Raw genomic sequence first — 18508 nt, 5'->3', positions numbered from 1 at the left:
GCTCCTCTAACTGCCCACCTGTCCATGTCTCCTGTGGGTGGGGAGCTCCCGGGAGCAGGGGCTGTGCAGTGGGCATCACATCATCAAAGCTGAGTGAATGGAGACTGTTGCAGAGTCGAGCCTGTAATTAACTCGCACACACCGTTCCTTCAGTTCTATTTCATCAGCAGAGCCCCTAGATAGAGCTATCACAGTCCATCTCTCTCCAAGCCACAGCTGCCAGGTCTCAAGCCCTCAGTTATAGCCCCAACCCACCTGCCCAGCCTGGAAAGAGGTGCCCCCAGGAAAGCAGGAACCAGAGAGCATTGCCCAGTACCTTGGGGGTATTTAACACACCTGCTAGCCCCAGCCACTGGACTGACTTAGGACCTTGGCAATAGCAAGCAGCTTTCTTACAAAGTGGATAGGGAATTGCAAACCTTTTCATAATCTCTTTAGGAATTCTCCCCTAGTAATTTTCCCCTAAAACAGGTCTGGGCCTGTCTGCAGCTCTGATGAGCTGCTCTAGAGTCAGCCCAGATTGCCCTGATTTCCCAGACATGTGGGCTCTGAATGCTTTGGCTTTCCTTCTCACTGATCCTTGATCTTGGAAGACTAGAGATATCTGTACACTTGTGGTCCTTGAGCATACACTCCAAGGGAATAATAGACCTCCCTTGGTCACTTCTAAAGGGATCCCTTAGACAAGTGTCCGTGACAAATCTGCTTCCTAGTGATAATGCTCAAGTGTATATGTCCCTCCATCTGGAAAACCCTAATAATATCCAGCTGTGAGATAAAACGGAACCTAAGAGCAGTCAAATCTGCACAGAGTGCCCTGACTATAATCTCTTCTCCAGCGTCTGGAATCACTGGTTAAGTGTAGTCATTCCTTAGGACCAACGGGGGATCCCCTCAACCCTTGAGAGTTTAAAGTCCCTAGATGCTCAAGTTCTTCATCTCAAATGACACAGTATATGTAGCCTTTGAATACAACCCATGTGTGTATTTCCTCCCTACACTTTAAATGACAGCAAGACTGCTTAAAATACCTAAGACAATAGACTTCTCTAAGGCATTAAAACTAATGACAACAATTCTGTATAAACAATATAAATGCATTCTAATAACACTGGTGTGAGGAGGTGTGTATATAATGTGTATGCATGCTGTGTGGGGATATATATACTGTGTATGTTGTGTGTATGCTGTGTATATAATGTGTATGCATGCTGTGTGGGGATGGTATATATATATATATGTAATATATATATTTATATGTTGTGTGTATGCTGTATATATAATGTGTATGCATGCTGTGTGGGATGGTATATATATAATGTGTATGTTGTGTGTATGCTGTATATATAATGCGTATGCATGCTGTGTGGGGATGGTGTATATATATATATATATGGTATATGCTGTGTGGGATGGTATATCTGTGCTGCCCTAGGTACGGAGATTAAAGGAAAACCTCAGGTTAGTCATTGCCTTCTGCCTTCTTTGAGACCGCACTTCATCTCCTCTGTTTGTACTAAGCTGGTCCATGAGCTTCGTGGGTTCTACTGTCCCCACTCCTGTCTCACCGGAGAAACACTGAGATTACAGTGTATGTGCTGCTCTACAGAGTCCAGGGCCCCAGGCATGGAGATTCCTGTTCACATGGCAAGCACTTTGCCCGTTAAGACATCCCTCAAGATGCATTCTTTAAGTATATTTTTGATCTTCAGTAGGTCTGTAGATGATACAGTCAGTCAACTGCTTGTGCCGAGTGTGTTTGTCTCAGTCTTGGCTGTGGTACAGGTAGAATGCACTCCAGCATTCTCTAGTAGAAGAACACTTCTGCTTGGGGGAGAATTGCACTCTCAGAGATTCTATTGTGGTCCTGGAGCTCTGTAAACTTTTGTGTAAGAGCTAAATATGTTCTAGAAAAACAAATATTTTTAGAACACAGCCAAGCACTTTCACTTGCATATCACCTGTGGATCCCTTCAGACCAGCAGTTGAGGACATGTGACAAAATCCATCGAGCCCCAAAGCCCAGATTCCTATCTGATCCCTCATAGCAAAGCTCAGTGACCACTAAAACAGGACTTTCTCCCAACTGAGGCAGTAAGTAGTTCTCAACAAGGAGAGGCCGTAAGTCAGCACAACTCTCCAAAATGCAGACCTGGGCTTCCTCCCAGAAAAACACACATTGAGCTTGTGAGTGTAGGCGGGAGTGTGTGTGTGTGTGTGTGTGTGTGTGTGTGTGTGTGTGTGTGCGCGCGCGCGCGCGCGAGCGCATGCTTGTGCATGTATGTGGGAGGTGCATGTGTGTGTATGAATATGTATTGGGGTGTATGCACGGGTGTGTATTGTGTATGTGTGTAAGTATATATATGTGGGGGGTTACGGTTTTGTATGCATATGTGTAAGTGTATATGTGTGTGTGTGTGTACAGGGGTATATGCATGTATGTGTGGGTCTATACATGGGTTTATGTGAGGGGTGCATGGATGTGTATGCATATATGTGTGTATATGTGGGGTGTATGCATGTGGGAGTGTATACATGGGTGTATTGGGGGGTGTATGGGTGTGTATCTGTGTGTGTGTGTGTATGTGTGTGTGTGTGTGTGTGTGTGTGTGCCTATTTTTAATGGAATGGATCTTAAAGCACATGTCTGGTTAAGAACCACTATAAATGAGAACACAAATTCTTCCAGAGTCATTCAGAATTCTCAGGGTTAGAAGGAGCCCAGCTTCATCCAGCGCTCTGCTACGCTGGATGTGCTAGTAGCTATGTTTGTACTTCTATTATGTTCTGCCAATAATCAAGTCCCAAACCTGGTGTTTTTAGAATTGACTAACAGGGCAGGGAGATCAGTCAGTAAAGTGTGTGCTACATAAGCATGAGGGCTGAGTTTGAACCCTGGCAGCCATGTAAACTTCCAGGCACAGAAGCACATACTTACACTCCCAGTGCTGGGAGATGAGATGAGAGGATCCCAGGGGCTTACTGCAGGTCACGCTAGCCAAATTGCTGACTTCCAGGTTCAGAAAGAGACCTTGTCTCAAAGTAAGGTAAAGAGCAACTGAGAAGGACACACAGCCTTTGTGAATCTCTAACCTCCAGGTATGCATACACAGGAGAGCGCGCATGCACACACACACACACACACACACACACACACATACACACATACACACACATGCATGCACACAGATTCATATAGACTTATAAACATAAAAATAAGTAGTTAAAATGAACTAATAAGCCAGCAGCCTACAGTGGATCACTGTATCTTTGAATTCTCCAACCTCACTGCTAACACTCAATGTCCACCAGGCCATGTTTCAAGGTTTCTCTGCATTTTGTGGCGGACATCTGAGCTTCTCTCCAGGTTCAATTACCCGTCTTTCTGAGGTTGTCACAAGCTTCCTCTGAGAGAAGAAATTGAGTAACAAAGCAATTACTGTAAACGGGCTATCAGTGGAAGACCTGAACATTCTTGTGCGTTCCCAGTGTTTCTGCTCTAAGCTCCATTCTAGTTAATACACAAACGTTTGAGGAAATGCCTGCTGAGTCCTGCCGTGGGCATCCTGCTACAGACCCTCCCTCCACACTAAATGGATTACACACCTCATCCAGTGTAACCACCATCCTCCAGCCCACATGCCCAAAGCATGAAACAATACCTTCCTCACTGACACACAGCTCGCTGGCTTGGTCAGAGGAGTCAGGAGTGGGTGGAATAGAAGGCTGACTGAGCGATCCCCTGGTGTACCTTGGCACTCCTGTGACGCTTCCTAAGCTGACACTCCTGGATGACTTTCCTGCCTTCCTCCTCCACACCAAGTCCTTTTCACCGTCCTCATTCCCTGCTCCAACACATTTGCTTCTGATTTCACAGAACAAACAAGAAACTACCGGAGTACAAAATGCTTCCACAAGTGTCTGTGGTTGCCCCTGCCTGGGCTACTCCCACTCATACAGACCACATTTGGTTGGTAGCCTTTCCATTTCAATAAAGGGCAGCTTCTCCCTTCTATGTGTACAGCCCAATGCCCTGGAGCCAGTCTGGACTCTTCTCTCTGCACACAGTCTGCCCCCACTGTAGAAATCCCTCTTCAAGGTCTGCCGGCTCTCTCTGTGGCAGACATCCACCATGGTTCTCTCTGGGGACATCCAGCACCCGCCCCTCTGCTGTCATCTCCACTGATGCCTCCACTGATGCTTCTGATGATGGTCTCAGATGCCACCATTTTCTCCTGGATGACTGTGGTAGCCTCCCACTGGGTCTCTGCACTGCCCTTCTCCCCTGCAATTCATTCTCAGCACAGCACTGTAAGGCGCCTTACTTGCAAGTCCTCTCTGTGCAGAACTCTATCTCATTCCAAATACCAATTTTTCACAATAGCTGACAAAGACTGCCATAAGATTCTGACACGTCCCTTCCCAGCCATTCTTCTTTTCCTAACCATGATGTCACACGTATGGGCTGTCTGCTTACTGGGCATCCTGTCCTAAGGAAGGGCTCTGCTCTCCCTCTTTGCAAGACTATTTCAATTTGTAAACCTTGTTTTCCCCAGCCTTACCCTCTGACATATTTTCCCCTAAAGCACTCCACAGAGCCTGAGTTACCATATGACTGCAGAATTCCTGCCTAGATGCAGAATGGGGGCTTTGATGCTCACACACCTCGGATTACACAGCCTTCCGACCCCTCACCTGGTGTCATGAGCACCAGGTATCAGGCTTCCCAGTACCCCTGGGCATTCAGGACAGGGGCAGGACAGAGTTAAAAGAATTGAGGTCACTGGGATGTGCCCTCAAAGAAGAAATTGGACCCCACCTCTTTCTTCCTGTTTGTTTCCTGGCTGCCCTGAGGTGAACAGGCCTCTCCCATCATGTACTGTGCCTCAACATGCCCCAAACAACAAGGCCAACAGAGCATGCACTTTCCTCCTTATAACTTGATTTTATCTGACATCTTGGTCCAGCAACAGAAAGCAAACTAGCACAATAATAGAACCGTAATTTTACTGCGTGCGTGTGTGTGTGTGTGTGTGTGTGTGTGTGCATGTGTGTGTGTTATGTGTGTGCTTGCATATGTGGATGTGTGTATGGTATGTGCATATGTGTGAGCTTGCATGTGTGTGTGTTATATGTGTGCTTGCATATGTGCACGTGTGTATAGTATGTGTGTGCTTGCATGTGTGTGTGTTATATGTGTGCTTGCATATGTACACTTGTGTATGGTATGTGTGTACTTACATGTGTGTGTGTTATGTGTGTGCTTGCATATGTGCATGAGTGTATAGTATGTGTGTGCTGGCATGTGTGTGTTATATGTATGCTTGCATATGTGCACATGTGTATGATATGTGTGTACTTGCATGTGTGTGTGTGTTATGTGTGTGCTTGCATATGTGCATGAGTGTATGGTATGTGTGTGCTGGCGTGTGTGTGTGTGTGTGTGTGTGTGTGTGTGTCTGAGTCCCCACCTCTACCCCAGCAAACCCCATAGGAACAGAAGCTCTAAGAATTATGAGAATTTTTCTTGGTGCACTAATAAGCTTTTAGAAACCAGATTGGTGTTTTGATAGTGACAGTTGGAAACTTGTGGAACAAATGATTATTCTGTAAGTGCTGCACCGAATCCTCTGCTCCTACTCACTTCTCCACCCCAAAGGATGCTTCCTAAGCACACCTGTTGTTCTGAATCCAAGGCACCTGTTTCTGGCTGTGGTGCTCCCCAGCCTTCTGCAGGCCACACTGTGGAAGCAGCTTTCCCCCAGGTATGGATAACGAAGCTCACTGCCTCCCAGGCTTCATCCAAGCAAGTCTCGCTTCATCTCCTGAAATGGTCCAGGGGTGTGCAGCCCAGGTACCATAACAGGCCTGGCTAATGTATCTGTGTCGTGGCTCCCTCCAAGCCCTTCTCTCTTGTGCCCTACTCCTTCCTGGTATTACTTCCCAGATAGAGAACTTGCACTCAGTTCCTATGGGTGGGAGAGTTCCAGCAGGACAGAGAGGCTACTATGAATGGTTTTCGGGCAAACTAGTAATCTATAATCCCAACTCTATCCAGTGTTCTTGCATTAGGTAGTTCCCTTTCAAAAGACAGACTGCGATCAAGAATGGCCAGGAGACGTCTGCAAAAGCCTCACGGAACTCCAGAATTTCAACTGGGCTTGGCAGTACACTCAGAAGCCAGAAAGCGAATGGAACATAATATTTTCATTGACATTAAACCAAAACGATGCCACTTGCCTTTTATATTGCCAGCCATGGGATCTTCTGGATTCAGAGTGTAGTCAGGAAAGACTGGAATTCCTGCAGAGCAATTTATTTTAAAACACAAAGAAAGATTAAGGAGCTAGTAGCATGCACTGAATCACACTGAGCAGGAACAAGGCCCTCCCTCAGTGAAATCCAACATGTAGAGACTTATTCCAGGACCATCCTGGACTCTATGGCCAGTAGGCCTCCTAATCAAAGCCAGGCTGCTCCCGCACATCAGCAAACAGACATGGATGAAGTTTCACGCTTACAATCGCTAAGTCACTCGTAACAGTTGTGTCCGAGGAGTAGCTTTGCCTAAACACAAGTAGAATTTAGATATTTTAAACATAAGTTTAACTGCTTGGTTTTTTTTTTAATTAAAATTGAGAGTAGTTTAAAAAAAAACTTTTCTTCTAAGTTTTTCCCCTGGATTTTTGCTTATTCCATAAAAATAATTTGAAGTGCCTTCTTGTTTTTTCCCCACTAAAATAGCAAAGGCAATTACTTCTCTGCTCTAATCCCACAGTCACAGCCTGAATGGGTAAGGGCATGAAACAGTGTCATTGGCTTCAGGCATTGTGTCCTGTAGTGTATTCGATTATCCAAAGTAGGAACATCTCCACAGTAAAGGTGACTGCTCTGGACCAACAGTTACACACTGCAACATGGAGACCGGAACAGGTCCCAAGTCTCCACTCCTTCCAAGACAGAATGCATCACACTTCTTCTGAGACAGAATATATATGCATCCCGTGTGTGTGTGTGTGTGTGTGTGTGTGTGTGTGTGTATGCTTCATGAAGATTTTCTCTCATCATTGCGGGCGTGGGGTGGGATGGGGAGAGGGAAGCAAAGGCCCTGATTTCTTGCCCTCCAATGTACAAGAAAAGAGAAAATGCTCCTTATGTCCCCCAGCCCCTGGAAGAGTGACATGCTAGGTCTATTAAGTCATACTCATGGATTACAGTCAAGGTGAATTTCCCAGAATCTGAGGCCTTTGACTTATTAAAATGGCAATGTCTATGGTACCACACCAAGCTAAACACAATTCTAAACTACGTCTTCCCAACTAAGGGAAATGCCTTCATGTAAATATAACCTACCAGTCCTGTCTCTAGCTCCTCATACCCTCCATGTCCACCACTGTTCTCACACGAAGGCTGACTGTGGGACAGAAAGGAGGACTCTCTTCTACACTGGATACTTACTCAGGCAAAATGGGAAATTATAGTATCCGTCTGCACACGTCTCGCAGAAGTCTCCAGAGAAGTTTGGCTTACAATGACAGCGGCCTGAGCCCTGGTCACATTCATCTGCACGGTCAGGGTCACAGCTGCAAGCTAAGAGGAAAGACATCACCAAAGGACCAGCTCTCCACTGTGATTCATAAGGCAGATTTGCCTCACACTTCTTAGTAATGCCCATTGGCTCAGACGATCTCTCCTGCATAGTAAGCACTCAACCAAAGCTAAACACTATGAATATTTATGGATTTATTACTACAGTTTTTGATTCTAATTATGACAAAGTTGGAATTACTGGCGATCATAGTAACATGTCAAACCAGTAGAAAACCGAAGAAGCAACATTTATTGCAGATTTAATAGGGCCAAACCCAATAAATTAAGTGCTTGCCTAGATAAATTTGATATCATTTCACCTACACTTATGAAATAATATTTATTATCATTTACGTATAAGAATTCAGGGACTCAGAGAAAGCATGGAGTTGCCTGCGTTGAGACAACTAGGCAAAAGCAGAGCCGACAACAGGAAGGCAAGGGGAGACTGTCGGCTGATCCGGAGCCTAGGACACTCTTAGGGGAGTACACGTAGCTCGTCGTACTCACGAAATTGACAAGGGACTTACGGATGCATCCGTGCAGTGCTTCCACCGGAACTCCATGGGGCCGGAAGTAACCCTTCGCACACTTTTCACAGTTCACACCCGCAGTGTTGTGCTGTTGAGAAAAGTACCAGAGAAACCCAACGCTCTTTATTCTGTGATAATCCACCACAGAAATAATTCTGTCATAGAAAAGGACCCAAAATGTGTCACAGGACACTGAGTTCACCATGGCTTCCCCACCGCACACATGGGAAAGAGAAACAAGGAAAGGTTCAATAAATGAGCAGGCCTGGCTTTCCCCTCTCCTACCAAAACTGCTTCAACGAACTTGACATATGAGTAAGAAAAAATAAATTCCCCTCCATGTCCCATAGCTTCAGGCCAGTCCCTCTATCTTTGCTCAGAGGAACCAATGACTGGATCGCAACCGCTCCCAGCATTGCTCAAGAATGAGATGTACACGAGAATTAATATTTTTTTCCAACTTTAGAAGGAAGGCATAGAGATCTCTGTCTGCACTCATTCTGGTTTCATCTATGGTTTTTTTGTCATGAAACCAATTCCAGGACATTTCTATTGTGTGACTGGACAATGCGGGCATGAGGTGCAAGCACACGCACATGCGCATGCACATGCACAGAGCTCAGTTCTGAGTCGGGTGGCATTTTCGAGTCCGGGGTTAATTAACCCTTATAGTTGCCACAAAATCAATTACCCAGCACACGCCCTCAGTTTTCAAGAAATACAAGCCATGGGTCAAGCTTAGTTCTGTCTCCCTCTAACGTGGGAAAGCACGTGGGAGTGCTGTGAACAAAGGGCAAAGTCAACAAGACTGAATTCAATGTGACCCCCATGGACCCTGCACAGAAACACAGTGGAGAACAAAGGCCTAGTCTGTGTCCTTTCCCTGCAGGGTTTCATTAATCTCAGATGCTTGCTTTTTTACCACTCTTGTCCTGTGGGCTAAAATACCTGAATCCACTTTAGCACTGAGGTAAAAACCATGCTGGCTACCTACCTCTCCAGCTCAACGTTCACGCCAAGAACCTTATGAGCAAAGAAGAATCAGCTGGATCCCACCCAGTCTTTCATCCAAGTGACGATCAACCTTCCACTCCACTGCAGGGTAAATACTATGGCTTACCAAAGAGGACCTCCAGCTAATCTTGACTTGCAATCCAATAGAGTAGGTCATGAGAAGTGTTCTCTGAGGTGGGCAGCCTTGGCTCTCTGCCCCAGTTCATGCTTAGCAGTGAAACACCAAGACAGAGCTACACACTAAAGGTAGAGTAACAGTGGTTTTCTAGGACCTCCACAGTCTGAGGGCAACTCATACTATTGCATTTATGGACAACAGAGTCCTGGCTGAACAAGACAGGTCAAGAGTCAAGAGTCAAGGTGGCTTCTCAGGTTTACAGTGGAAGTCTGTAGGAAGTAGCCCTGCTGGGAGGATTGAGGGGGGTGGTGGTGAAGCTGTGCTTGCATTGCAGAAGGCTTAACATCAGAGGAGACTCTCAGACACCAGGTGAGTGCAATGGCATCCTCTGCAGAAAAAAGCCTGCCTCCCACAGCCAATGCTTTGCCTCAACCCAGAGAGAGATTAGAGGACAGCCTTCCAGAGTTGGTTCTTCCCTTCTACTGTGGATTCCAGGGATTGAACTCAGGTCCTCAAGCTTGAATTACAAGTGCCTTTATCTGTTGAGCCATCTTCCCAGCCAGCACCTACTTTTTTCACAGGGGTTTTACAGCTCAAATCCAAGTCCTTGTGCCTGTACAGCAAACACTACAGCTGTGTCATCTCCAGACCCGGGGGGGTGAGATATGTGGAGTGCTCGCCTAAAAGCCATGCTCTGCTCTGATTGTCTGAGGTCTCCATTCCTCCACAGGGAGCTCTTCCAGCATGTTTGGACCTTTAGGCAAACGCTAACTCCATCTCTTGCAATCAATTCCCCGACTGTACCCTATTATCTTCTATGCCTGTGAACCTCAAGCACATGCAGAAGGTCCATTGTTGTAAGGAAATTCATTTTCCTTACGAGAGTTCCACATGAACTAGACTCTGATGCCTTTCTGGAATGATCTGGCCCTCTCCTAGCCCACTTCTCCTCCAGCTACCCTGGAATCTTGTTCCTTCCTTTTGTCCTTCCGTTATTCCAATAGCCTCAACAAAATCCCAGATCTCAGGAAACTGGCCACCTTACTTTGATTATGTCACAACCTAACCCAATAATTCAAATGGGAAACCCAAGAAATAAAATAGTTCAATACCAATGGTGAACATCTGGTAGCTGCCTCTTCTTCAAGATAAGAATCTCAATTCAGGCTTAAATACAGTGGTCAGAGTAATAAACCCTAGCCCTACCCTAACCCTAACCCTAACCCTAACCCTAACCCTAACCCTAACCCTAACCCTAACCCTAACCCTAACCCTAACCCTAACCCTAACCAATAGAGTTAAGGGATAGTGACTTTGAGATGTGAATGACGTGGATTAAGGCCAATAGAAGGAGGCTTTGCAGAACCTGGCCACTTTAGCCTTCTGCCTTCCATGCAAAGACAGAGCCTCACCAGACAACTCGACCTGCTAGCATCTTGGTCTTAGACTTCGTGGTCTCAGAACTGTGGGAAAGTAAGTTTCTTCTTTCTGAGCTACCCAGTCACAGGTATTTTGTTACAGTGGTACAAACTGACGGATACTGTGTGAAGGTCTCTAGGGACAGCCTCTTGTGTGCTCTGAGATGATTCTCATATCCCACTTGTGGGAACAGGAATGGGGGAAGCAGCCACAGGATTTGCTGTGGGATATGTGTTCTTTACCAACAAACCCAAAACTGACCACTAAGCTGACTGGCCTTGTCCTTTGGAATTGCTGGTCTTTTCAAACAAGAGTCCTTCCTCGCTTTCATTTTATAATGGATTCTGGACCGAAGGTGCATTTTTATTTTTAAATACCTTTTCTGTGTGTTGGATTTGGGGCAGGATAGAACCGTATGTTCTGATTCTGGATCCTGTCTCTTTGTTTAACAGGTGTACATGTGCAAGATAGACAGTTCCAGAACAGGAGACCAGCACTTTATCTACCTTGCCATGTATGTGAACAAGTAGGAAGCAAGCTTAGGCCTTCCTTAGAAAGCCCTGTCTTCAGAGCAAAGGTTCACCTTCACTTTGGCTAACAGAGACAGAATACCTCTAAGAACACCGCACCCCGATAACCTGGGTAGGTGGCAGTCTTCGCCATTACTGCTACCCTATTTGTATCAATGTCATCTCAAGGAACCAAGGTCAAGGAGGAGGTGACTCGAGCAAGTCATTCCCTCAGCCTTTCCTTCCTCATTTGCTCAGTGTTGTTATGGAAATTTATAGTTTCACAGTGAACATACAGGTCCCACGTCAGGCACCAATCACCTCCCACTGAACACCGAACCACAGATTTAATTAACTGGACTTTAATATATGCTAATGATTTTGTTCTTTAGTCACATAGTATATTTGATATGTACAAAACTCTTAATAATACATTCACCAAGTCCAGACAAATATACCCAAATAAAAAACTCAGTTTCTGGGGGATAACCAGGGGACCCCACCCTCTCAGAGGAGAAGGGGAGGGGTATGGAGGGAGGGAGTCTATGAGGGGAAGACCCTGAGGAGGGGGCAGCAATTGGGATGTAATAAATAAATAAAAAATAAATAAATAAATAAATAAATAAATAAATAAATAAATACTCAGGTTTTTATTTTAGTATAGAACACATGGCCTCAGAATATTCCCACGTCCCCACACAGGCAGCCCCCCTACCTCCTAAGAGCCAATCACACTGCTGATTTTTCCCTATTAACTCATTCCAGAATTCCATACCAATGGCTGCCATGCAACACGTGTCCTTTTGTAGAATCTGATTTCCATTGCCACATACTTGTAAGATTCTCAGTGCTATAGCAGCATCAATCCAAGGTCCTCTTTGCTCCTTAGTAGCCTGTTACTCAAACAAGGAAGGGCTGGTCTCGATCCTACCACTGATGACCAAGACTACTTCCACTTGGAGCTCTTTCCACACTATCTGCTCTAAATGATTTGAAAACAAACATTTCTATTTCCTGTAGATAAATTGAGAGTAGGGTTTATCACAGTGTAGAGAGGGGTACGTTTCATTGTATTTTATAGGCTCTTGGGCCTTTGCCATAGCCATTGTGTACCGTGCTGTCTTGCTACGGACAGTGGATGGCATGCATGGCTGTTTCACATCTCGAGCTTTGTAACTATTGCCATCTGGGTGAGAGGTGGAGATGCACCTCTGGGCTTTGATCGCCATTTCCCTCCTGACTGAAGGAGCACAGCCTTGGCTGGCAGCTTATTGGTCCTTCACAAACTTAATTTGTAAGAGGCCACCATTGTTTCAGCATTGCGTGTAGTTGGGGGTTACCTGTCTTTATTCACTGTGGTTACTGACCGTCTGATAGACTTCCCATTTGTGAATATTCTCTCCCTGTCTACAGCTTGCCCACTTGTTTTCTTCAGGGTCTTTGGTGAGCAGACGTTTTTAATTTCAGTGAGATCCAATTTCTTCTTTCATGATTACAGCCTTCCATGAGCTGAGGACCACCTCCCTCACCTTCTGAATCTCACAGGGATTCTGTATTTTTTTTCCAAATCATTATAGCTCTAATTTTACCTTAGGTCCATTTTTAACAACAAATCAACTTTATATATCTAGGTAGGGATTAAGACTTAAGTTGTCCACATGAAGTCTAGTTGTTTTGAGGCCTTTTATGCAAAGGCTTACACATGTGGAGTGAGAGGACCTTTGGCTGTGTTTGTACTTTTGAGTTCATCCTTTCACACAAGTGTGGGACTGGTTCGCCCACGAGAATCTATGTGAAGATGGGCGTTAAGGCTGCTGTCTACTTGAAGAGCCGTCTCACCTGGCAGTCAATGCAGACCCCTCCGCCTGTGTAGACACCTTTGCTGTTTAAGCTCGCCTGCTGACGCGACACAGCCTCGTCATAGTAACAGTCCACGGCGTGCCCATGGCAGTTGCAGGCTGGAACAAAGCACTCTTGGTCAAACGGGACATTCAGTGAACTCCCAGACAGGATCTCTGCTCGTGGCCCACAATAAAGTCTATTCTGAAATACCGGGGACACTCTGTGGAAAATTACAGGGATTTTTTTTTTTACACAAAGACTATTATATATACTTTTATGTATTTTACAGCTGCTTCTGTTTGATAGTAAGTGAAAGGTTTCTCTTTTCAAAAAGACGTATAATTATAACAGTGATGACTCCAACACCAGTCATCCAGGTACACAGAATATTGCTGCTGCTGCTGCTGCTGCTGCTGCTGCTGCTGCTGCTGCTGCTGCTGCTGCTATTACCATAAACTATGGTCCAGCTCCTTATTTATCATGAAATATATTTATGTGAATTGTTGTATTTAATCTACTCTCTAAGGTAGGTGCCACTGTCCCCATACCACAGATAAAAAAACTGAGGCAAAGAGAGGTTACAGATGATCCATAGCTACAAGCTCATAAACAAAAGAGCCAGAAGTCAGGCCTGCCTTTGATTCCAAATTCCACACTCTCAGCCATTGGTCCCAACTTTTAATTTCAAGACTATGTATAATGGTGAAAATTAGGTACACTTGGCTGACTATATATCCTGTGAAGTTGGGCTTGTGTGTGTTTTGTTTGTGATGGAACTTGGTCCGAGGCACACAGTGGCCCTCACCCAACCCTCGATGTATTGACTTGAACTCCTACCGATGATACTAAACACCACCAAGAGTGAAAGCGAAGAATTCAGTGATTGGGGAAGAATGTCAAAAAATATCTAAACCATCAGTCAAAAGGATCAGGACGTAAACTAACCTTGACTAGTCAAAGCATGCCTAGCACAGCCACTGAGCTATGTGACTGAAATGTTCGTAACAGCTCAACGATACAGTCTGAGTATGCATACTCCTCAATTGATGGCAGAGCTCAGTTATCTACGTGAAGGTGTAAGGAGGGGCCTTCCTTTCTAAGTTGCTTTCGTTGCTGTTTTTATCACAATAACCCAAGGAGTAACTAAGGCACATGAGCTGGGGCTTGTCTGTCAGAATCACCACTTCCCAATGTTCTACCACCTCTCAAAATGTTCTACTACAGCTGTTAAAAGCAGCTCTTGCCATTCCTCATTTTTGTCTGGTCTCTCTCCCCTTCCACATGACTTAGTCCATGACAATCTCCTACTCTGAGTCGGTATCCTACTGTGCGTCAGGTTTAACTGTCACTCTCTTATTTTTTCATCTCAAGACAACTGCAGTCCATCTGCTACCTCACCCTAGAAACAGCAAAGGCAGCCACATGGCACTTAGGACGTCTGGGTAAACGGCTCAGAGGTAGAGCATTTACCTAGTACACCCAAGGTCCTGGGTTCAATGCTAGTGCTTCAAAGAATGCTAAAAAGGAAGACGGACATGTTAAAACACTCAGTCCTATCCAGATAGGAAAGTATCTTGCACGTTATTAATAATTCTTTTTTCTTCTTATAATTGAACGCAGGATACTTTCCCCTTACATCTGATATTTTCCTTGTGTCAGTTCCCTCTTATCAGTTTTCCATAGATGAGCTGCCTGCGGTCTACAGATGTTAAGCAGAGGGTCGCAGAAGTAAACAGTTTGTGTTTCAAACTGTGTGTCCTGTTGGCTGCACAGCACAGGCAAAGCCTGTCTTTCACAGTCCTTTGTGCCCAACCCAAGAGGTTTCTGGATTCCTGGTGGTGATGATATCAGCTTGCAGGGTCAATGCAAGTGCTTCTTACATTCCTGTTAACCCCTGATTTACCTAATAAAGGTAGTGCTGGCCAGTTATTACAATCTGCTGTCTTCACAGTGCTATTTATTATTAGTCGCTGTTCATCTTTTACTGTGCCCAATCTATAAATTCAGCATTCTCATAACCGTGTGTGTAGGAAAGCATACAGCACACCCCAGGGTCTCCACTATCCCTGATCTTAGCATCCACTGGAAGTCTGAAACATACAAGAAGGGTAAAAAGGGGGGGTACCTCATCACCAACAGAACTGAGTCTCTCAAGCTGACACGACCCTGTTCTCTTTGTGACCCAGGGCACACTTGCCATCAGTCCTTAGGTAGAGAGGAGAGGGCTGCTCTGCTCTGAACACAGAGCTCGTCAGCTTCACTCTAGCACCCACCTTCACACTCATTGTGCTGGTCCTGAGCAGCGGGCCGCCAGGGCCTCTGATTGTAGCCTGCACAGCAGCGATTACACGTGTCCCCACAGGTATGGTGCTGGCATTTGCATCGGAACCTGAGAATAAAAGCAAAGCATATTTTGGTAACTGAAAAATGGTGGTGGTGGTGGTGGTGGTGGTGGTGGTGGTGGTGGTGGTGGTGGTGGTGGTGGTATAGCATCCAACTCAGAGCAATCCTCCTGCCTTAGCATCCTGAGTTGAAGAGTAGTTTGGCTTGGTTTGATTTAGATGTTTTGCTTTGTTGGAGCTTGGTCCTCATTTATCCCAGATGAACCTCGAGCTGACAGAAGCTGAGGAACACTTGCGATCCTCCTGCTTCGACCGCCCAAGTGCTGGGATTACAGGTAGATGCTACATGGCTGGATAGTGGGTCCTGGGTTTATGTGATCTTAGAGACCCAACCCAGAGACTCATGCTTGCTCTGTGCATACTCTACCAGCTGAGCTACATCCCCAGTGCCAGGGTAAAGGTTTTATTCGGATCCATTGTTCCTGCTAGTCTAGCATGCACAAGGCATGAGTTCAATCCCCGGGACCCAAATCAAAGCCAAAACCCCTGTGATGTATGACACATACACAATTGTTGGGTCACCTGGTACACAAGCAAATACAAGAACAAAGGAACTTGTATACATTGTGTCAGCCCCTCCCCCCATCATCTTTATTGCACAGACGGTAAAACTAAGATGCACAGAGAGTAATGTACTTGGCGCCAGTTCTCTCTCCTCGACCACATTATGTCACAGTAACTGAACCACACTGGGCATGGTGGCTCACACCTATCGTCACCCCACCAGGGAGGCTGAAGGATATACAGGATGCAGGCTAGCCTGGGCTTCAGAGAAAAGCCTGCCAATAAACAATATGAATAAATGAATAAGAAATAGAAATAAGTGAACAAGAGGTACCAAGTGCCCTGGGGTCCTCTGAGCATCACTTCTTCACCAAAACCTGGAGCGACCCTGGGAAAAGAATCTCTAAGGTTTCGGCGCTCAGCCTATCCTCCAGCTCGGGGATGGCAGAGAGACAACGGGAAAGCTCTCTGAGCACAAGGCTTCTCCCACACACTGCCCCAGCTCTAATGCAGGGCACAGTGCATTTGTCAAGGCGAAGGTGTTAAAAATTACAATCGTGGAATGCCACCCTTGAGTAACCACCCCTCTGTGTTTGAAGGAGGACTCAAACTCATGTGGAACAGGCTGCTGCCTGGGCCTCTCAAGGCCCCTACAACCCTGCTGTGACAGGCAACTGGAGGGTGGTATGACCAAAGAGCCGCACCCCAAATAGACGGTAGCATCCTCCCCGATCCACTGTCTCCACAGGCGCTGACGTGGATTAAACTGGCATGGCATGATAGCTGGAGGCCGTTACAGTCATTCTCAAGGTGTGACAGATTTTCTCTAATCCCAAATAATTGGGACAGAGACTATATTTTTATATTACATGATTATAACACATAGCTGAGCAGTTGTTAATCTCTAACCTCTCATCTAGTCTGACTACCTCCCAGAAAGAAAAAAAAAAAACCAGGCTACTTGCATTTTAATGTTTATGTTTTAATTTTAATTTTTAATATTTATGCTTTAGCTCTGCTTCAGATGCTTTTCCCATGGTGTCTTCTTGGGACCAACTCCTCATGGCTCTCTCCTCCTCCTCCTCCTCCTCCTCCTCCTCCTCCTCCTCCTCCTCCTCCTCCTCCTCCTCCTCTTCCTCTTCCTCCTCCTCTTCTTCCTCCTCTTCCTCCTCTTCCTCCTCCTCTTCCTCTTCCTCCTTCTCCTCCTCCTCTTCTTCTTCCTCCTTCTCCTCCTCCTCCTCTTCCTCCTCCTCCACCTCCTCCTCCTTTTCCTTTTCTTCTTCCTTCTCTCTCTCTCTCTCTCTCTCTCTCTCTCTCTCTCTCTCTCCCCTCCCACCTCTCTCTCTTCCCCCCACCCCCTTTCTCTGACTGGCAGAAGTCCAGCCCTGTTTCTCTCTTTTGCTCAGCTATTGGCTGATCAGTTTTATTGACAAGTCAGAGAATAAATGCAGAATGTTTTTTCACAATCTTAAAACAGGAGATGTTTGAAATAAACATTACAATGGTGTGTCTGGATTGCAATGAGATGTTGGGGCAGAGAAACCAGCATCTGAATAACACAGGGCAATCCTCACACAGTGCACCAACTTTTTGCCTATAGGAGACCCCTTGGGCTCTCAGCAGAGAGGTAGTCTCAGCTCAATAGCAATGAAATACTTGGCATACGTTGGTGGGAAAGAGTATCTAAGCAACACTGACTGAGGAACTCGAGGACCAAATACATTCATAGAGAAGTTTTGAGCATAGCACAGGAAGGAGCCTGGCCTCTGTCTGACTGGTGCTGGCACACCCAAGCCCCTGTGGTATTGATTCTCAGTCTAAAGGTGAGGTGGCATTTGGCCTTGCATCTATGGTAAACATGTTTCAGACCTAGTCAAGAGAGATAGAGGCCTTTTTATGAACATCTCCATCTGACGTAGTCCTAATAGCTACAATCATTTTTCTCTTAAACAACTGACTGCTTAGGTCAGCCATGAACCTGAGCAGAGCCCTGTTTATTTGATGCTTGAAAGCCCAGAATCCTCTCGCTATCCATGCTGCAAGGTTAGGATGGCAAACACTTTTGGTTAAAACTGTTCTACCTAGAACCAGTGTCACTGACTGTCCAAGATGGGCTTCCATCAAGTCACTAGGCTGCCTCAAGCAGGGGGCGGACAGCTTCCTGTTCATACATGTAGATTTCACAAGTATTTAGCACCAGATTATTATCACTGACCTCTTCTCTATTGGTAGAATTTAAGTGAGATCGATGCTATCTGACTAAGTCAACACCTCTTTCATGGAGACCAGGAAGTCATTTCTGTGGGGGAAGTGGTGGTGGTGGAGTGAGTGCCCCTGACCCAAGCCCTAAGGTGCATTTCCACCTTCCCTGCCAAGCCCATCTTGAGGTAGAAACTGTCAAACATGGCAGAAACCCCAAATGAAATAAACTCAAAAAGCAGGAACTAGAGAAATGGCTCAGCACTGCCTGCTCCTTCAGAGGACCTGCCTGGGTTAAGTTCCCAGCATACAGGTGGCTGATAACTGTCTATAACTCCAGTCCCAGGGAATATAACGCTCTCTTTTGGCCTCCTCGGG

The 18508-nt window shown here is 45.8% G+C and overlaps 1 protein-coding gene across 3 annotated transcripts in view; it reads right to left on the bottom strand.

The window, feature by feature from the left end:
* Positions 1 to 18508, bottom strand: part of Lama3 (laminin subunit alpha 3) — a 231870-nt gene that overhangs the window by 157324 nt on the left and 56038 nt on the right. For all 3 annotated transcript variants that reach the window (XR_015642374.1, XM_087593013.1, NM_001393748.1), the window contains 5 exon segments: positions 15299 to 15414; positions 13023 to 13141; positions 8121 to 8211; positions 7459 to 7590; positions 6241 to 6303 (listed from right to left, as the gene is read on the bottom strand). Coding sequence is in view for 2 of the 3 variants with exons in the window: in XM_087593013.1 (XP_087449139.1) it covers positions 6241 to 6303; positions 7459 to 7590; positions 8121 to 8211; positions 13023 to 13141; positions 15299 to 15414 (521 nt within the window). In the remaining variant the exon portion in view is untranslated.

Source organism: Rattus norvegicus, chromosome 18, assembly GCF_021556685.1.
Source record: "Rattus norvegicus strain SHRSP/BbbUtx chromosome 18, alternate assembly SHRSP_T2T, whole genome shotgun sequence".
NCBI classification, from domain to species: Eukaryota; Metazoa; Chordata; class Mammalia; order Rodentia; family Muridae; genus Rattus; species Rattus norvegicus.
Note: the sequence above shows the minus strand (reverse complement) of the source record. Positions and strands in the feature narration are given on the sequence as shown.